At 42.2% G+C, this 17,266-nt stretch overlaps 1 protein-coding gene across 9 annotated transcripts in view; it reads right to left on the bottom strand.

Annotated features, from left to right (window-relative positions):
* Positions 1 to 17,266, bottom strand: part of trappc12 (trafficking protein particle complex subunit 12) — a 106,646-nt gene that overhangs the window by 85,527 nt on the left and 3,853 nt on the right. For 5 of the 9 annotated variants that reach the window (XM_068022155.1, XM_068022141.1, XM_068022194.1 and 2 more), the window contains exons 2-3: positions 15,041 to 15,212; positions 2,539 to 3,795 (exon numbers count right to left, since the gene is read on the bottom strand). In XM_068022155.1, coding sequence (XP_067878256.1) covers positions 2,539 to 3,789 — 1,251 coding nt within the window. In that variant the 5' untranslated portion in view covers positions 3,790 to 3,795; positions 15,041 to 15,212. Of the gene's footprint in view, positions 1 to 2,538; positions 3,796 to 9,230; positions 9,515 to 15,040; positions 15,213 to 17,266 lie in introns of all 9 variants that reach the window. The other 4 variants (XM_068022179.1, XM_068022170.1, XM_068022186.1 and 1 more) reach the window with 2 other exon arrangements.

The raw sequence follows: 17,266 nt of genomic DNA, 5'->3' as shown, positions 1-17,266 counted from the left end.
GCAGCTTGTCACTGCCCTAGAACTTATCCCAATACCCTAAGAATCTGAAGCCCTCCTGCCTGCAGCATCTCTCCCATCATGTTAGTTAACTAATCAGTTTATCCCTAACTGGAGCAGAAAGTTACAACAGAACAATGATAGATTAATCGAATGGGAAAAACTGCAGTAGACGGAATTCAATGTAAGAGGTCATCCACTTTGGACTCACTAAGAAAGATCAGAGCATATTCTAAATGGCGAGAAGCTATGAACTGTTGATGAGCAGAGATTTAGGGTCCAAGTACAGATATCACTATGAACTAGTGAACAGGTACAATAGATAACTAAAAAAAGGCTAATGGAATGTTGGCCTTTACCTCAAGTGTGCTGCAATACAAAGGGGTGGAAGTTATGTTACAGTTTTACAGAGCTCTGGCTAGACCCCATCTGGAGTACTGCTTTCAGTTCTGGGCACTGCACCTCAGCAAGGATATATTGGTCTTTAATGGGATGTGCTGCAGATTCACAAGAATTATACGAGAGGTAAAAGGGTTAAATTGCGAGGTCAGGTTGCGTAGACTAGGCTCGTCATCCCTTGAGTATAGAAGAAATTGAGGGGTGATCTATTTGAGATCTTGAAAGTGACTGAAGGATTTGATAGTTCCTCACTATCTACCCATTTCCCCTGTTGGGAAGACCAGAACAAGGTGGCATAATGGTAAAATTAGGGCTAGGCCATTCAGGGGTGAAGCCAGAAAGTACTTCTTTCACACAAAGCATACTGGATATCAAGAGTTCTCTTCCCCCATAATTGAAAATTTCAAAACTGAATTTGATAGATATTAGATAAGGGTATTAAGGGTAATGGAACCAAGGCAAGTAGATAGAGTTAAGATACAGATGAGCTATGGCTTAATTCAATGGTGGATCTCCTGTTCCCATGCTGGTCTACTGCGTGGCACTGCGAGCAACCCCAAAATTCAAGTCCCTTAAAGTCTTGCACTTCAATCTAGAATTTAACTCCTCAAACTCCCTCTGTGGAATTCCATCCTACTCCTTTCTATATTGTTGGTTCCTATGTAAACCACAGCTTTTAGATGTTTGTTCTCTTCTTCCACAATTTATGTACCTTACCCTGAAATACAATGCATCACTTTGGACTCTCTGCTGTGGCTCAAATCAAGACGCTTTTCCCTAATTACATAATTCCCACCACTAACATATGCTGGCGTCACTCTTTTCCCAATCAGTAACCCCTCATTTCACTGCTTTTAATTGCTTCTGTATCCTGAACTCTTTTCAACTTCATAGTTCTTAAGAACTAAAAAAACTTCTGCATCTCTGTTTCAAGTTACAGAGTGCTGAACACTAAAGAGACACAGCTTATATATTGAGTCATAGAGTTCTACAGCATAGAAACAGGCTCTTCGGCCCACCGCGTCCATGCCGACCATAATGCCTATCTATACTAATCCTACCAGCCTGCATTAATTCCATATCCCTCTATGCCTTGCTCATTCAAGTACCTGTCCAGATGCCTCTTAAATGTTGCTACTGTTCCTGCCTCCACCACCTCCTCTGGCAGCTCATTCCAGATACCCACTATTCTTTGTGCGAAAAATTTACCCCTTTTGATCCCCTTTAAACCTCCTCCCTCTCACCTTAAATCTATGCCCTCTAGTTTTAGTCACTCCTACCATGGGAAACAGACTCTGGCTTTCTACCCTATCTATATCTCAAGAAAGAACAGATTAAAATACAATAGTAATTATTAAGTTAAATTATATAAAAATTGCAAAATGAAAATAGGCTGTTCAGTCCAAACATACTTCATTAGCAGCAGTCCTAACACCATGTGCCTGTTCTATTCCCATATACCTTTATCCCCCTTTCTTTCAACGTCCTCTGTAATCAATCATAAATGTCGACATGGTCTCTGTTCAATCATTAACTCTAGTAGTGCATTCCATAACCTCACAGCCCCATATGTTTAAAAAAAGCTTCTCCTGCTCTCTATCCTAAATCTGCTACATTCCCTCTTTCGAGACATTTCAACCCCTGGAAAGTCTGTTTCTATTTACTTTGTCCCATCCCTTCATAAACAGACCTATCAATTTACCCCTCAGCCTCCTCTGTTTTAAAGAGCACAGCCCCAATTTTAAGTGTTTTACAAAGATGATTTGCATCCTCTGCTCAGAGCCTGGCAGGGCTTATTGCACTAACGGAGAAGTAACCTATTTATTTATCAGAATTACAATAAAGCCCCATAAAAGTTTCCTTTATGCTACCCACGTTACAGTTAATTGGAAGGATACAAAACCAATATGTAAGCAGATTTAAGTAACTAACCCCTTCTGAAAAGAAGACATTACCAAGCTTAAGTTTAAACAAAAAGAACAGCGAGCTGGCTTCCTTTTAGAACTTTTCATTTATATAGCATATTGTATCTCTCCAAGGAAGCATTAATTTTTCCCCAGTGAAATGCAAGCCTGGAACAGACTCTGGATATCACAAATGCTGTAATATTAATTGTTAACACAGAAACAAAAACTGACTTACTTGCACATTGTCAAACTTCAGACCTGGCATGGTTAACTTCTCCTTGTCTATAAACACCGTGCTGTACTGCTGGGTAGCTACAGAAATTAGAATCTTCCTAGTCTCCTCAGACGGAAGCCAAGCATCATACCGTCTGTCTATCTCACTCATGTTCAACGCCGTTGCAAAGGGATCATCACTTCCTGCAAATGCTGCTTGCAGCTGGGAAAAGGGCTTAGGTGATAGAGATATTTCAGTAGATGATGCTGATGAAGGTGTGATGGCACTTCCTATAATAAAAGATTGGTTTGTGCCATTATGTGGACTGGCTATCCCAGTAGAAGAAAGTGAGGACAATCTATCAGGCACTGAAGCACTAGCATTTGGATTACTAACAGAAATGAAAGAAGTTGATGTAAAGGAGTCAAAAAATTCTGCTGCCGATGAGCTTGAACTGACATCATCTGTGAAAAATTTACTTAGGCTAGGACTAGGGTGAACACCAAATAATGAAGGCTTACTAGGAGTATCAATAATTGTCCCAAAGCTGGGAGATTTTACCATCTGAGGTTCATAACCATCTGCTTTCAAAGGAGCATGAACCTGAGCTTTAGACTGATTGTCCTGGCTGAAAATGGTGCACACGGGCAGATGTTCATCCTTGGACAATTGAGTGGTAACAGGTAACAGGGTCTGCTTCTCTTGCAATTCTGAATCAACCTGACCTTTTGGCCCATTTTCAAGATTTTCATTTGTTACTTGATGCTCTTCTGGCTTGACTGCTAACTCCAGATTCTGTGGGACAGACATTTCATCTTGTGTTGGTGTCCTATCATTATCATCACATACTACAGAAGTTGTAGGTTCACTCTCTGCAACAGAAGTCTCCTTATAGTCCTTATGTTCTGAATCCACTGACTGACCATCACCACACTCAATCTCTAAAGCCTCTTCACAGTCATGCAGGATTGCTAGATCTCCTGCATCACCTTCACTATTACTAGGTGAATCAGATATCATTACACTCTCCATCATCTGATCATTAAGCTTATCCATGAGATTCATCGTACACGTATCAGATATTTTATCTGTAGGCCCAGAAATGAATGGATCTGCACTGAGGTCAATGCTTTCTGTTCCAAACAGCAATTGCTGCTGCTGAGTTTGAGATTCTTGCAGCACTGTGTTCACACTTTCTTCATTATTAATCTCCTCACTAATGTTGAATGTTATGGTATCAGTAACCTTAGAGTCGAGGTGAAGATTTTCCATCTTTTCCTGTGAACAAAATTCATAAATTTAGTACACTGCACATAAAATTCTGCTACAACATTGTGGGCAAGTTATATCTAACACATTCTGCCAACAAAGACAAATATGTTGGCCCAGATTTTGCAGTTAGCAGTGAAATGACGACACTCCCCACTGACCTCAACGAAAGCCACCCACAAAGACTGGCGAACTCTGTTGCACTGATTTCACCTTTCTCATTAATTTGATTCAGCTGCCAACTATAGGGGATCACTGGCATCCAGGAACAGTCATGTCATTAAGCAGACTAAGCAACCAATCACACTGAATAAATCGCAGACAGCAAACCAGCAAGGAAAATGCACTGAAGATCCTTCATCTTTTCATTTTGCAGACAGCAAAACAAAGATTGAGACATACACACAGGATAAAGGTAGAAACTTAAAAATTAAACAAATGTAAAAAAAACCCTATGAATTTACAATAATGGAAAAATTTGACAGTCCACAAATATAAAATTAGTTTTTCAGGGCCAGAGAGGTTGATCAACTGTATTTATGACTTATTACAATTAAAAGCCCACTTACAACTCAATTAACAGAGCGAAACTTTTTCTGGGGGGTGGGGGGGGGGGGGGGGGAATGGTTTAAAGCCAAATGAGAGTGTAAAAAGGGGATGTTCATGACAATTCAAGTGATTTCTAAAGATTTCCATCTGCGGGAATTTCAACAGCACATGCTGTGGAGGAGTGAGGAATCACCGACGGAAACTTCTGGTTTAACTGCGGATGTGTGGTAGCCAGAAGTTACTAAAATAAAAGCAAAATACTATGGATGCTGGAAATCTGAAATAAAAACAAGAAATGCTGGAAATACTCAGCAGGTCTGGCAGCATCTGTGGAGAGAGAAGCAGAGTTAACGCTTCAGGTCAGTGACCCTTCTTCAGAACTGACAAATATTAGAAATGTAAACGATTTTAAGCAAGTAAAGAGGGGGGTGGGGCAAGAGATTAAAAAAGAAAAGGTGTTAATAGGACAAGATCACAGAGAATAACTGACCAGAAGGTCATGGAACAAAGGCAAACAGTATGTTAATGATGCGCTGAAAGACAAAGCATTAGTACAAAGAGGGTGTGAGTAGAGTGTAAAGCACAAAGCAATCCAAGCACAACATTAAATTATTTTTTTTTAAAAACAGAAACAGTCGGTAGGCACAGTAAAAACAAACTAAACACACTAAAAAACCTAAAATAAAATAACCAAATAAAAAAGAAGAAAAAATAACTAAACGTCAAAGGGAGGGGAGGGGGGGGGCCGTCATGCTCTGAAATTATTGAATTCAATGTTCAGTCTGGCAGGCTGCAGCATGCCTAATCAGTAAATGAGATGCTGTTCCTCGAGCTTGCGTTGATGTTCGCTGGAACACTGCAGCAATCCCAGGACAGAGACATGAGCATGAGCGCAGTGGGGGGGGGGAGGATGTTGAAAAGGCCAGCAACTGGAAGCTCGGGGTCATGCTTACAGACTGAGTAGAGGTGTTCCGCAAATCGGTCATCCAATCTGCGGTTGGTCTCCCCAATGTAGAGGAGACCACATTGTGAGCAGCGAATACAGTATACCAAATTGAAAGAAGTACAAGTAAATTGCTGTTTCACTGGAAAGGAGTGTTTGGGGCCTTGGATAGGGAGGAGAGAGGAGGTAAATGGGCAGGTGTTACACCTCCTGCGATTGCAAGGGAAGGTGCCGTGGAAAGGGGACGAGGTGGTGGGGGTAATGGAGGAGTGGACAAGGGTGTCGTGGAAGGAACGATCCCTTCGAAATGCTGAAAGGGCAAGGGAGGGGAAGATGCGTTTGGTAGTGGCATCATGCTGGATGTGGCGGAATTGGCGGAGGATGATCCTTTGGATCTAGAGCTCCCGCCAAGAACTAGAAAACTTTATCAACTTCGCTTCCAATTTCCACCCTTCTCTCACCTTCCCATGGTCCATCTCCGACACCTCTTCCCTTCCTCGACTTCTCTGTCGCCATCTCCGGGGATAGGCTGTCTACGAATACTCATTATAAGCCCACCGACTCCCACAGCTACCTCGACTACACTTCTTCACACCCTGCCTCCTGTAAGGACTCCATTCCATTCTCCCAGTTCCTCCGACTCGGACACATCTGCTCTGATGATGCTACCGTCCGCGACAGTGCTTCTGATATGTCTTCCTTTTTCCTCAACTGAGGATTCCCCCCCCACTGTGGTTGACAGGGCCCTCAATCGTGTCCAGCCCATTTCCTGCACCTCTACCCTCACCCCTTCCCCTCCCTCCCAGAACCACAACAGGGTTCCCCTTGTCCTCACTTTCCACCCGCCAGCCTCCAGATCCAAAGGATCATCCTCCGCCACTTCCAACATGATGCCACTACCAAACGCGTCTTCCCCTCCCTTCCCCTGTCAGCATTCCGAAGGGATCGCTCCCTCCGCAACACCCTGGTCCACTCTTCCATTACCCCCACCATCTCGTCCTCTTCCAGCGGCACCTTCCCCTGCAATCGCAGGAGGTGTAATACCTGCGCAATTACCACCTCTCTCCTCACTATCCAAGGCCCCAAACACTCCTTTCAGGTGAAGCAGCGATTTACTTGTACTTCTTTCAATGTAGTATACTGTATTCGCTGTTCACAATGCAGTCTCCTCTACATTGGGGAGACCAAACGCAGATTGGGTGACCGCTTTGCAGAACACCTCTACTCAGTCTTTAAGCATGACCCCGAGCTTCCAGTTGCTGGCCATTTCAACACCACCCCCCCCCCCCCCCCCCCCCACTCATGCTCACATCTCTGTCCAGGGTTTTCTGCAGTTCCAGCGAATATCAATGCAAGCTCGAGGAACAGCATCTCATTTACTGATTAGGCACGCTACATACAGCCTGCTGGACTGAACATTGAATTCACTAATTTCAGAGCATGACGGGCACTCCCCCCCCCCCCCCCCTTTTTTACATTTAGTTATTTTTTCTTTTTTATTTGGTTATTTTATTTAGGTTTTTTTAGTATGTTTAGTTTGTTTCTACTGTGCCTACACACGGTTTCTGTTTTAAAATTTTTTTTTAATGTTTGTGCTTCAGTGCTTTGTGCCTTACAGTCTATTCACACCCTCTCTGTACTAACGCCTTGTCTTTCAGCACACCATTAACATACCGTTTGCCTTTGTTCCATGATCTTCAGGTCAGTTATTCTCTGTGACCTTGTCCTATCAACACCTTCTCTTTTGTTATCTCTTGCTCCACCCGCACCCCCCGCCCCCCAGCTTTACTTGCTTAAAATCGTTTACATTTCTAATATTTGTCAGTTCTGAAGAAGGGTCATCGAGGACAGAGGGCAGCGCAGTGGCTAGCACCGCAGCCTCACAGCTCCAGCGACCCGGGTTCTGTTCGGGGTACCGCCTGTGTGGAGTTTGCAAGTTCTCCCTGTGACTGCGTGGGTTTCCTCCGGGTGCTCCAGTTTCCTCTCACAGCCAAAGACTTGCAGATTGACAGGTAAATTGGCCATTGTAAATTGCCCCTAGTATAGGTAGGTGGTAGGGAAATATAGGGACAGGTGGGGATGTGGTAGGAATATGGAATTAGTGTAGGATTAGTACAAACGGGTGGTTGATGGTCGGCATAGACTCGGTGGGCCGAAGGGCCTGTTTCAGTGCTGTATCTCTAAAACTAAAAAAAACTAAAACATGACTCTATGACCTGAAATGTTAACTCTGCTTCTCTCTCCACAAATGCTGCCAGAGCTGCTGAGTATTTCCAGCATTTCTTGTTTTTACGCCAGAAGTTACTGCCAGTTTCACAGTTCTAAAGACAGTAATCACTGACGGTTTCGCCATCATTTCAACTGCAAAATCCAGGCTGTTAACATCAGTATCATGAACTGAGCCCAAATTTGGTATGTTTGGACTGACTAACTTAAATGCAATTGCTTTTCTGACAGCATTATACTGCAAGCTATTACTTTTTTACCCACCACAAATGTCACATTTGTACCTGTAATTCTCATTGGATTTCAACAATTGCTCTAAATTTGTGTTGTTAAACAAAAGGAATCTTCATTCCATACATTTCCTGGTTAAAAAAGCTAGTCAACTACAATGTCATGATATCACTTGTTACTCAGTATGCCTGCTAATTTCCCTCTCTTTGGGGGTGGTGGGGTGGGGGGGGAAAGAAATGGGGGAAGAGAAGTTAAGAGGGACAGATGCGTAATCACCTTTCTTGGGACTTTACATCCCTGCAGATACCAGGCATCAGCGGCAGATTTTGTAGGTACTAACTAGTGTACTAAACCTCCAAGGTACTATTGAATACTTTGTCAGGCAAACCGTCACCTGCCAACATTGAGGCATACGTTATTTCGCCACATGAACAGAAACTCAAAATTGCAAGCCGAGTGGAAGTACATTTGCGTAACACCAGACAATGTTGAAACAATGGGGCTCCAACAGTTGCTTCCCAATACACAGAAGTGGTCAGACCAATTTTAGCCAATGACTATGGCAGTTGAAGAGAGTTTGCACTTCCCACAAAGGATTTCTGAAGAGACTGTTCCATATAAGGACCTAGTCACATGACTAGCCTGCCAGGCAACTTGGGAGTTTAAAAAAAAATTTGAACTCCCAAAGGGATGAGGCAGAATGCCGTGTACTCATGGAACTGAAGCAAGAACATCTCTCTGCCTGCCTTCATCTCTTCTCAGGGAACTGAAATCATTGAAGACACGTGAAACTCAAAGAGAGAAAGGTTTGCCACGTGAACAAAGTTTTAAGATGATTACTGGACCCCAACGAAACGCAAGAATACAACTTCAATCAAGGACTGCAGCAAGCTTGAGAAACAGTAACAAGATATTGCCTCAAACTGTTCTACTTATCATTTCTTCTGATCTTTTCTGTGCCTATTTTGCATGTTTATATCACATGTGCATGCTAGCGTGAGCGCGCTGTATATCCGTAGGCTTGAACTGTATTAGAGTTAAGTTTAAGGTTTAATAAATTTCATCTTTCTGCTTTAAACCAAGAAAGCCTGTTCGTGCTCAGTTATTTGCTTGATAATTGGAAACTGAACAAGAATTCACACAAAAGGGAGTTCAAAACACTGTTTAAAAAAATAAAACCCTGTTACAATAAGACCAGGTAAAGACAGCCAAAGACCCCGCGACATTGCTCACCTGGTCGTAACAACTGCTATCATAATATTGCACATCAGCTGATCTGACATTTAGATATATCACTCTCCCTGCTTTCAAAACTGCAGATATATAACAAATGCCTTAGCACAACAGTCTGTTAACTGTTGTCATGCTAGGCCTCCACCTGCCAAGAATGAGGCACATCAATTTTGTCATGAGCATTGATTTTTAACTATTCTTGGAGGGAGGAAATGACTTGTTAAACAGATCAGCTATGGCTGGAAAAAAAACATTTACATACCAACAGACATTGAAGGTGAGGAAGCGCATTCCAGGGCTCGCTAAGGAGAATACAATCCACAAAGGCTAGGATTGGTTCGACCAGCTGGTCGCATGACTACCTGGCTGTTCCAGGGTTTTCTTTTGAACTGGCCACAGAGTTTGAAATCAGAGTGTCTGTTTGCTCCTGGACTGAAAAGACATCTCCTGGCTGGCTCGCCACAGCCTCTCCTGTCTGCTCCCATCTCTTTCTCACAGAACTCCAAATCCACTGAAGACACATGAACCCCAAGCGAGAAAAATCTCCTACAGCAAACAAGGGTTAAGAAGAATACTGGGCCCCAATGAAAAGCAAGATCTACCGACAATCAAGGACTCTACAGTGAGCTCAAAGATCCATAACAAAAACCCTCTTCAGAGATTGCCTCAAACCTTTCCACTTTATTTTTCTTCTGCTCTTTTCTGTCTCTCTGCATGTGTGTATCGCGTATGCATGCTAGCGTGGGTGCATCATGTATCCGCTGGCGTTAACCGAATTAGAGTTTAAGTTTAATAAATTTCTATCTTTCTTCTTTAAACGTAAGAAAACCTGTTTGTGCCAGTTTCTTTGCCTTCTCATTGGAAAGCGATGAACAAGGATTCACCAAGGGGGAGCTAAAAAGAGTGTTTTAAAAATTAAACCCTGTTAAGGTAAGACCAGGTGAAGGCTGACAGGGACCCCTAGACTCCTTTCTCACTTGGTCGTAACAGTGTTTAATGCACCTCAGCTACAAATTCATTGAGACAGGAGCTGGCTCTTTGCAAAACATTTTTGCTTCATCAATTTTACTATTCGGCAAATGGAAATTTGTCAAGTATGTAAAAATCCCAGACACTAAAAGGACTTACACCACTGATTTGGCTGAACAATACATTTAGTATGCAAACATAGTGGGCTTTAATGGTTTATGCAAGTTGCCGTTTCATACATCTTTGTAGATCCTGTCGTAGGGAAAAAAATACCTTGCTCTACAGGAAGTAAGCACTGATCATTAGAGTCAGAGTCATTATGACATAGAAGGCCATTCGGCCCATCGAGTCCATGTCAGCTCTCTGTAGATCAAACAAGTCAATCCCACTCCCCCACTCCATCCCTGTAGCCCTGCAAGCTTATTTCCCTCAAATGCCCATTCAATTTCCTTTTGAAATCATTGATCCTTTCCACTTCCACCTCCCTCATAGGCAGCGAGTTGCAGGTCATTACCACTTGCTACGTAAAAATGTTCTTCCTCATATCTGTCCTGCACATCTTGCTCAAAACCTTAAATCTGTGACAACTAGTCTCTGTACCAGCTAATGGGAACAGCTTTTCTTTGTCTATCTTACCTAAACCTGGCATAATCTTGTACAACTCTATAAAATCTCCCATCAATCTCCTTTGCTCCAAGGGAAACAACCCTGGTTTCTCCAACCTATATCGTTAAATCCCTCATCCCTGGAACCATTCTGGTAAATCTCTTCTGCACCCTCACTCACATCCTTCCTAAAGTGTGGTGACCAGGGCTGGACACTATACTTACGGTGTGGCCTAACCAAAACTTTATAAAAGCCCAAGATCATATACAAGCAGTGAAAAAGTGAAATGCTGAATTGGAGTGCATGTCCAGCAGTGTACTGGGATTCAGGAGCTACCCTATTTATGCGATCTATTGTATGTAAAAAACTTAGAGTCATAGTTATTTATGGCATAGGAGGCGGCCAGATGGCCCATTGAGTACAGGCTAGCTCGCTACGGTGCTATGCAGTCAGTTCCACTCCCCAGCTCAATCCCCGTAGCCATGCAAGTCTATTTCACTCAGGTGGCCATCCAACTTCCTCTTGAAGTCATTGATCGTCTCCGCTTCCACCACCCTTGTGGGCAGCGAGTTCCAGTCATTACCACCCACTGCATAATAAAGTGCTTCCTCATATTCCCCTTGCACCTTTTGCCCAAAATGTTTAGTCTATGTCCCCTAGTCCTTGTCTCATTAATTAATGAGAACAGTTTTTCCTTGTTTAACTTATCTAAGCCTGCCATTATCTTGTACACTTCTATTAAATCTCCTCTCAATCTCCTTTGTTATAAGGAGAACAAACCCAGCTTTTCCAACCTAACCTTGTAAATGGAATCCTCCATCTTTGGAACCATTCTGGTAAATCTCCTCCGCACCCTCACATCCTTCCTGAAGTGTGGTGACCAGAACTGGAAGCAATATTCCAGTTGGGGCCTAACCAGAGCTTTATAAAGTTTCAGCTTTTGGGTACTCTATGCTTCTATTTATGAAGCCCAAGATACTATATGCTTTACTAATCACTTTCTCAAAATGTCCTGCCACCTTCAAAGATCTATACACAGGCGTCCCCAGGTCTCTCTGTTCCTGCACACTCTTTGGAATTATGCCATTAAGTATATCTTGCCTCATCCTATTCCTTCTGCCAAAATGCATCACCTCAGACTTGTCAGTATCAAATTCCATCTGTCACTTGTCTGCCCATTCTGCTAGCCTATGTCATGTTGCAGTTGATTGGTATCATCCCGTCTGCCACAGCTCCAAGTTTGGTATCATCAGCAAATTTTGAAATTTTATTGCCTATTCCAATATCCAAATCATTTATATATATGAAAAAGCAGTGGTCCCAGCACTGACACTTAAGGAACACCACTGTCTACCATCCTCCAGTCTGAAAAATAACCTTTTAACATGACTCACTGTTTTCTGTCCTTAAGCCAATTTTTCATCCAAGTTTACACTGACCCTCCTATTCCATGGGCCTCAATTTTGTTAACCAGCCTTCTTTGTGGTGCTTCATCAAACACTTCCTTAAAATCCATTTAGACAACTTACATTGCTTTCCCTTCATCAACCTTCTGTTACTTCATCCCACCTTTTACTACCCGCTTAGTATTTGAAAGCCGGCAGAAGATCTTGGGGTTCCCTTCTTTGTGAACTGCCAGTCTATTCTCATATTCTCTCTTCACTTACCCTCAACTTATCATATTTGGCCTGGTTCTCGCTTGAACAATTTCACCTGATATGTATTATACACCGTTTTTTTCTGTTTCATCATATTCTCCATCTCCCTCATCATCCAATGAGCCCTCACTTTGGTTCCCCTGTCTTTCCCTCTTTTTGGAATGTATCTAGCCTGTACCTGAAACATCTCCTTCTTAAAGATTATCCATTCTTCCGTTATAGGTTTTACTGTCAATCTGGTTCCATTTTACCCTGGCTAGGTCCCCTCTCATCCATTGACATTAGTCCTCTTCCAATTCAGAACTTCTAATTTAGATTGTTCCTTGCTCTCCTCCATTACCAATCTAAACATTATGATACAATGATCACTCTCACCCAAGTGTTCCCCTCACAGATACTTGGTGTACTTTATTCCCCAACACCAGCTCCAGCAATGTCTCCTTCCTAGTTGGACCGAATACTTTTCTTAATAAGGATGTGGATGCTTTGGAGAGGGTGCAGAGGAGGTTCACCAGGATGTTGCCTGGTATGGAGGGCGCTAGCTATGAAGAGAGGTTGAGCAGATTAGGATTATTTTCATTAGAAAGACGGAGGTTGAGGGGGGACCTGATTGAGGTGTACAAAATCATGAGAGGTATAGACAGGGTGGATAGCAAGAGGCTTTTTCCCAGAGTGGGGGTTTCAATTACTAGAGGACACGAGTTCAAAGTGAAAGGGGAAAAGTTTAGGGGGGATATGCGTGGAAAGTTCTTTACGCAGAGGGTGGTGGGCACCTGGAACGCATTGCCAGCGGAGGTGGTAGATGCGGGCACGATGGAGTCTTTTAAGATGTATCTAGACAGATACATGAATGGGCAGGAAGAAAAGAGATACAGAACCTTAGAAAATAGGCGACATGTTTAGAGAGAGGATCTGGATCGGCGCAGGCTTGGAGGGCCGAAGGGCCTGTTCCTGTGCTGTAATTATCTTTGTTCTTTGTTTGTTCTAATCCACTCATGAGGCAGATATTTATCATATCACATGTGTTGGTTGGTTATTTTATAAACTGGAATTAACAATGAGGTTGTGTAACATGGAAGCAAGATGGTCACTACCATATATCTAAATTATAAGGCAGTCAATTACTGTTCCACATAAACTTTTGGCATGAACAGAATTATGGAGTGCAGTGGACTACTTGAAACTAATCCAATTTACCATTATGAAAATTAATTATATGCCCAACAACTTCCATTAGTATTTCCTACATATTTTGCTCGAGTTTTAAGTCATTCCAATTTAATAAATAACTATGTTGAAATAATTGTCATGATCATCCATTGCCCAGTGTTGAACAGTGTATTTCCTTACTTGTCAAATGACTGCATCGAAATTCTCGAATTTAACTGTGCATAATTTTCAGATTTATGAACCTTTAAACCTAGTTATCCACTATAAAAAGGAACATACAATATATTATTCTACCCTCAAATCCATAAAATATTAATACAAACATACGAATTAGGAGAAGTAGGCCATTTGACTGCTCGAGCCTGCTCCGCCATTCACAAGGATCAATGCTGATCTGTTTGTGTCTCAAATTCCACACTCCCATTTATTCCCGATAACCCTTGATTCCCTCGCCTAACTAGAATCTACATACCTGCACCTTAAAAATATTCAATGACCCCGCCTCCACCACCTTTTGAGGCAGAGAGTTCCAAAGAATCACACCCTCAGAGAAAAAATTTCTCATCTCTGTCCTAAAAGGGCGATCCCTAATTTTAAAACAGTGCTGCCTAGTTCTAGACTCATCACAAGAGGAAGCATCCTCTCCACATCCACCTTGTGAAGACCGTACAGGATCTTATAAGCTTCAATCAAGTCTCCCCTCACTCTTATAACCTGATGAAAACAATCCCAGTCTGTTCAACCTGGTTATATACTATCCTGCCACAACCTACTTACTTCAATGGGTGCTTGGAGCTTAGAAAGTTATCTCTCGACAGGTGGGTTGATAATCCATGCACCAGGCAAGACAAACTTAACAAAGAGGACACTAGTCCTTCAAATTGCAAGCTGGAATGTAAGGACCCTGCATCCTGGCGTTACCGATCACCTTCTGGAGGTTGATACCGCACGCAATACAGCTATGATCGACAAAGAACTTATAAGGCTTAACGTAGACATTGCAGCACTGCAAGGAACTAGACTCACTTAAAGTGGTTCCCTTAAAGAGAAACATTGCTCATTCTTATGGCAGGGGAAAGCCCAAGAGACAATAAGTGAGCATGGAGTGGGTTTCGCAGTAAAAAAAACACACTACTTGCAAAGATTGAACCCACCACCACCACCCACAGAGAGAGACTTCTTACTCTCTGCTTGTCAACAAGTACAGGCCCAGTTAATCTCATGTGCATCTATGCCTCGACACTCACCTCTATCTCAGATGTCAAGGATCAGTTCTATGAGACACTTGACGCTGCCATGAGTAGAATTCCTAGCACCAAGGGACTGTACCTTCTCGGGGACTTCAATGCAAGGGTGGGTACTGACTATACAGCTTGGCCAACCTGCATTGGGCACCAGGGGATTGGCAAGATGAATGAAAATGGACAGAGGTTGCTAGAGCTATGCTGTCACCATGGCCTCAGCATCTATAACTCTGCACTCACTGCATATGGGAAAAGAGATTGGAGGAATGCTGAATGGTTTGAGGCATACCGGACTGAAATGGTGCCAGTTACTGCAACTCATGAACTACAAACAAGTATAAAATATTAAAATAATATAAAATAGTCTTCCATTTATCTCACATAACTTCTAACCAATCTTACAAAGTAGTTCGCTGTTGACGTACCTCTATCTCTTATGGCTTCAGAAAGATGACTAAGTCAGAGCAAGCCAGTTCAAGATGCACTTTCACAACTCAAGTAGCCTTGGCAAAAGATGTTTGAATTTGAATTGAATGACCAGGCTTCTTCCTGGGTTTAATTTAAGCTGTTCCACCAAGCATAGTGTCCATCTGTGGGCTAATCCAATTAATACCCATTAGTAACTGCATTTTGAAGACAATGGATAATCACAGGTAAACAGAATTGGCAAAACAGAAAATTACATTATGAATTGGTACTTTCGATCGACATATGTTTCCTGCGCTGTTGTGTATTCTCTTGAGCTGGATCATTTTCTGTATGTGCATTTTCTGTTTGTGCAAAGATTTTCTAACCATGCATGTACCACGATAACATTTTTTGTTCCACTAACCAGGTAGGGAAATCACAGGAGTCAGCTCATATCACTGCAATATTTGACCCTGAGTCAACGTTAATTTCAATTTTGTTGTTCTTTGCTTTCAAGACAAAATGTTCTGTTTTTTTGGGGAGGGAAGATGACGCCACAGTGGCGCAGTGGTTAGCACCGCAGCCTCACAGCTCCAGGGACCCGGGTTCAATTCTGGGTACTGCCTGTGTGGAGTTTGCAAGTCCTCCCTGTGTCTGCGTGGGTTTTCTCCGGGTGCTCCGGTTTCCTCCCACAAGCCAAAAGACTTGCAGGTTGATAGATAAATTGGCCATTATAAATTGTCACTAGTATAGGTAGGTGGCAGGGAAATATAGGGACAGGTGGGGACGTGGTAGGAATATGGGATTCGTGTAGGATTAGTATAAATGGGTGGTTGATGGTCGGCACAGACTCGGTGGGCCGAAGGGCCTGTTTCAGTGCTGTATCTCTAATCTAATCTAATCATGACAGGTTATTTTTACATGGATAGCATATTTTGAGGAATTTGGCACTCTCAATGTTGTTTCTGTCGCAAGCTACTGAAGCAGAAAGCAAGAAGGAGCTGTAAGCAATCTGCAGTACTCTGCAGGAACCCAAGCAAAGCTTGAGACACCAACTCCCAGCTAAAGCATATAAGACCCTTCATACATCTCCCCCAACCAAAAACTAGTTATCAAGACCAAACAAATTAGCTTTATCCTTCTGCCAAGGCAATTCTAATTACACTACCCGGTGAAAAAAAATTTCATCACAAAGAATATCTTGTAACAAAAGGAATTGACTCGCTTTTTTGCAGGTGTAAGAAAACTTCAATAATCAGGAAATAGACTTTCCATAATTTCTGGTATCAACAGATGCCAATTTCAGAGTGTAGTAGTAATTAATTTTTACTGTACTGTTTATAGGGAAAAGCATACCAATCAGAGTACCTATCAATTACTTTCATTTGTCAATTGAAATTTTCTGAAGTCTCTACAGCTCCAGACTCAAACACTCATACTAATAACCTTGAGCTCTTAAACCAATTATTTCACTTATGTTTTTAAATTACTGTACTCCAATTTCACCTAATTTCAATTTATCTTGAGTTGCAGTTCACTTCCTACTCATACTTAGTATGCTGTGTACTTTAGAAAGGATTATATACATACTTACTTGCAGTCACCCACCACCTCTGGGCTTGCTGACTTACAGTGGTTCCTGGCCAGCCATGTGCCAATTCCCCCATAGCCTCACCTCTCCCCCTGCAACCCTCCAAGATTTCTGTGCTCCACCATTATTCTGATGGCTGTGCCTTTAGCTATCTAGGCTCAAGCTCTGTAATTACCTCCATAAATCTCTCTGTCTCTCTCTCTCCTGCTTTAAGTAGCTTCTTAAAATCTACCCCCTTTGACCAAACTTTTGGTCATCCAACCTAATATCTGAACTCTGTTGATAAGTGTCAAATCTTTGTCTGATAATGCTCCTGTTAAGTGCTTTGGGATGTTTTTACTACATTCAATGAAGTATTACATGATATAAATTAAAGTTACTTTTGTTGCATCTCAACCTTCCATACTTAAGTCTCTAGTCAGGCACACTATAGTAAGCAGACTTTTTGTGTAGCATTTACCTTAAGGGGAGCTCATGAAATTCTTCTTGAGCAATATGAGCAGCAACCTTCAATCAAAATGGCAGTGAGCATTTCTTTCTGACAGCTCCAACCAACAATTTTAAATAAGATACAAAAACAAGTGTCCTCAGACACCAGTAAACATATAAACTTTTTGTATTTTGTCCCCAAGTATAGGTGATGCTGGCAACA

Source organism: Heterodontus francisci, chromosome 3, assembly GCF_036365525.1.
Source record: "Heterodontus francisci isolate sHetFra1 chromosome 3, sHetFra1.hap1, whole genome shotgun sequence".
In the NCBI taxonomy this organism is placed as follows: domain Eukaryota; kingdom Metazoa; phylum Chordata; class Chondrichthyes; order Heterodontiformes; family Heterodontidae; genus Heterodontus; species Heterodontus francisci.
Note: the sequence above shows the minus strand (reverse complement) of the source record. Positions and strands in the feature narration are given on the sequence as shown.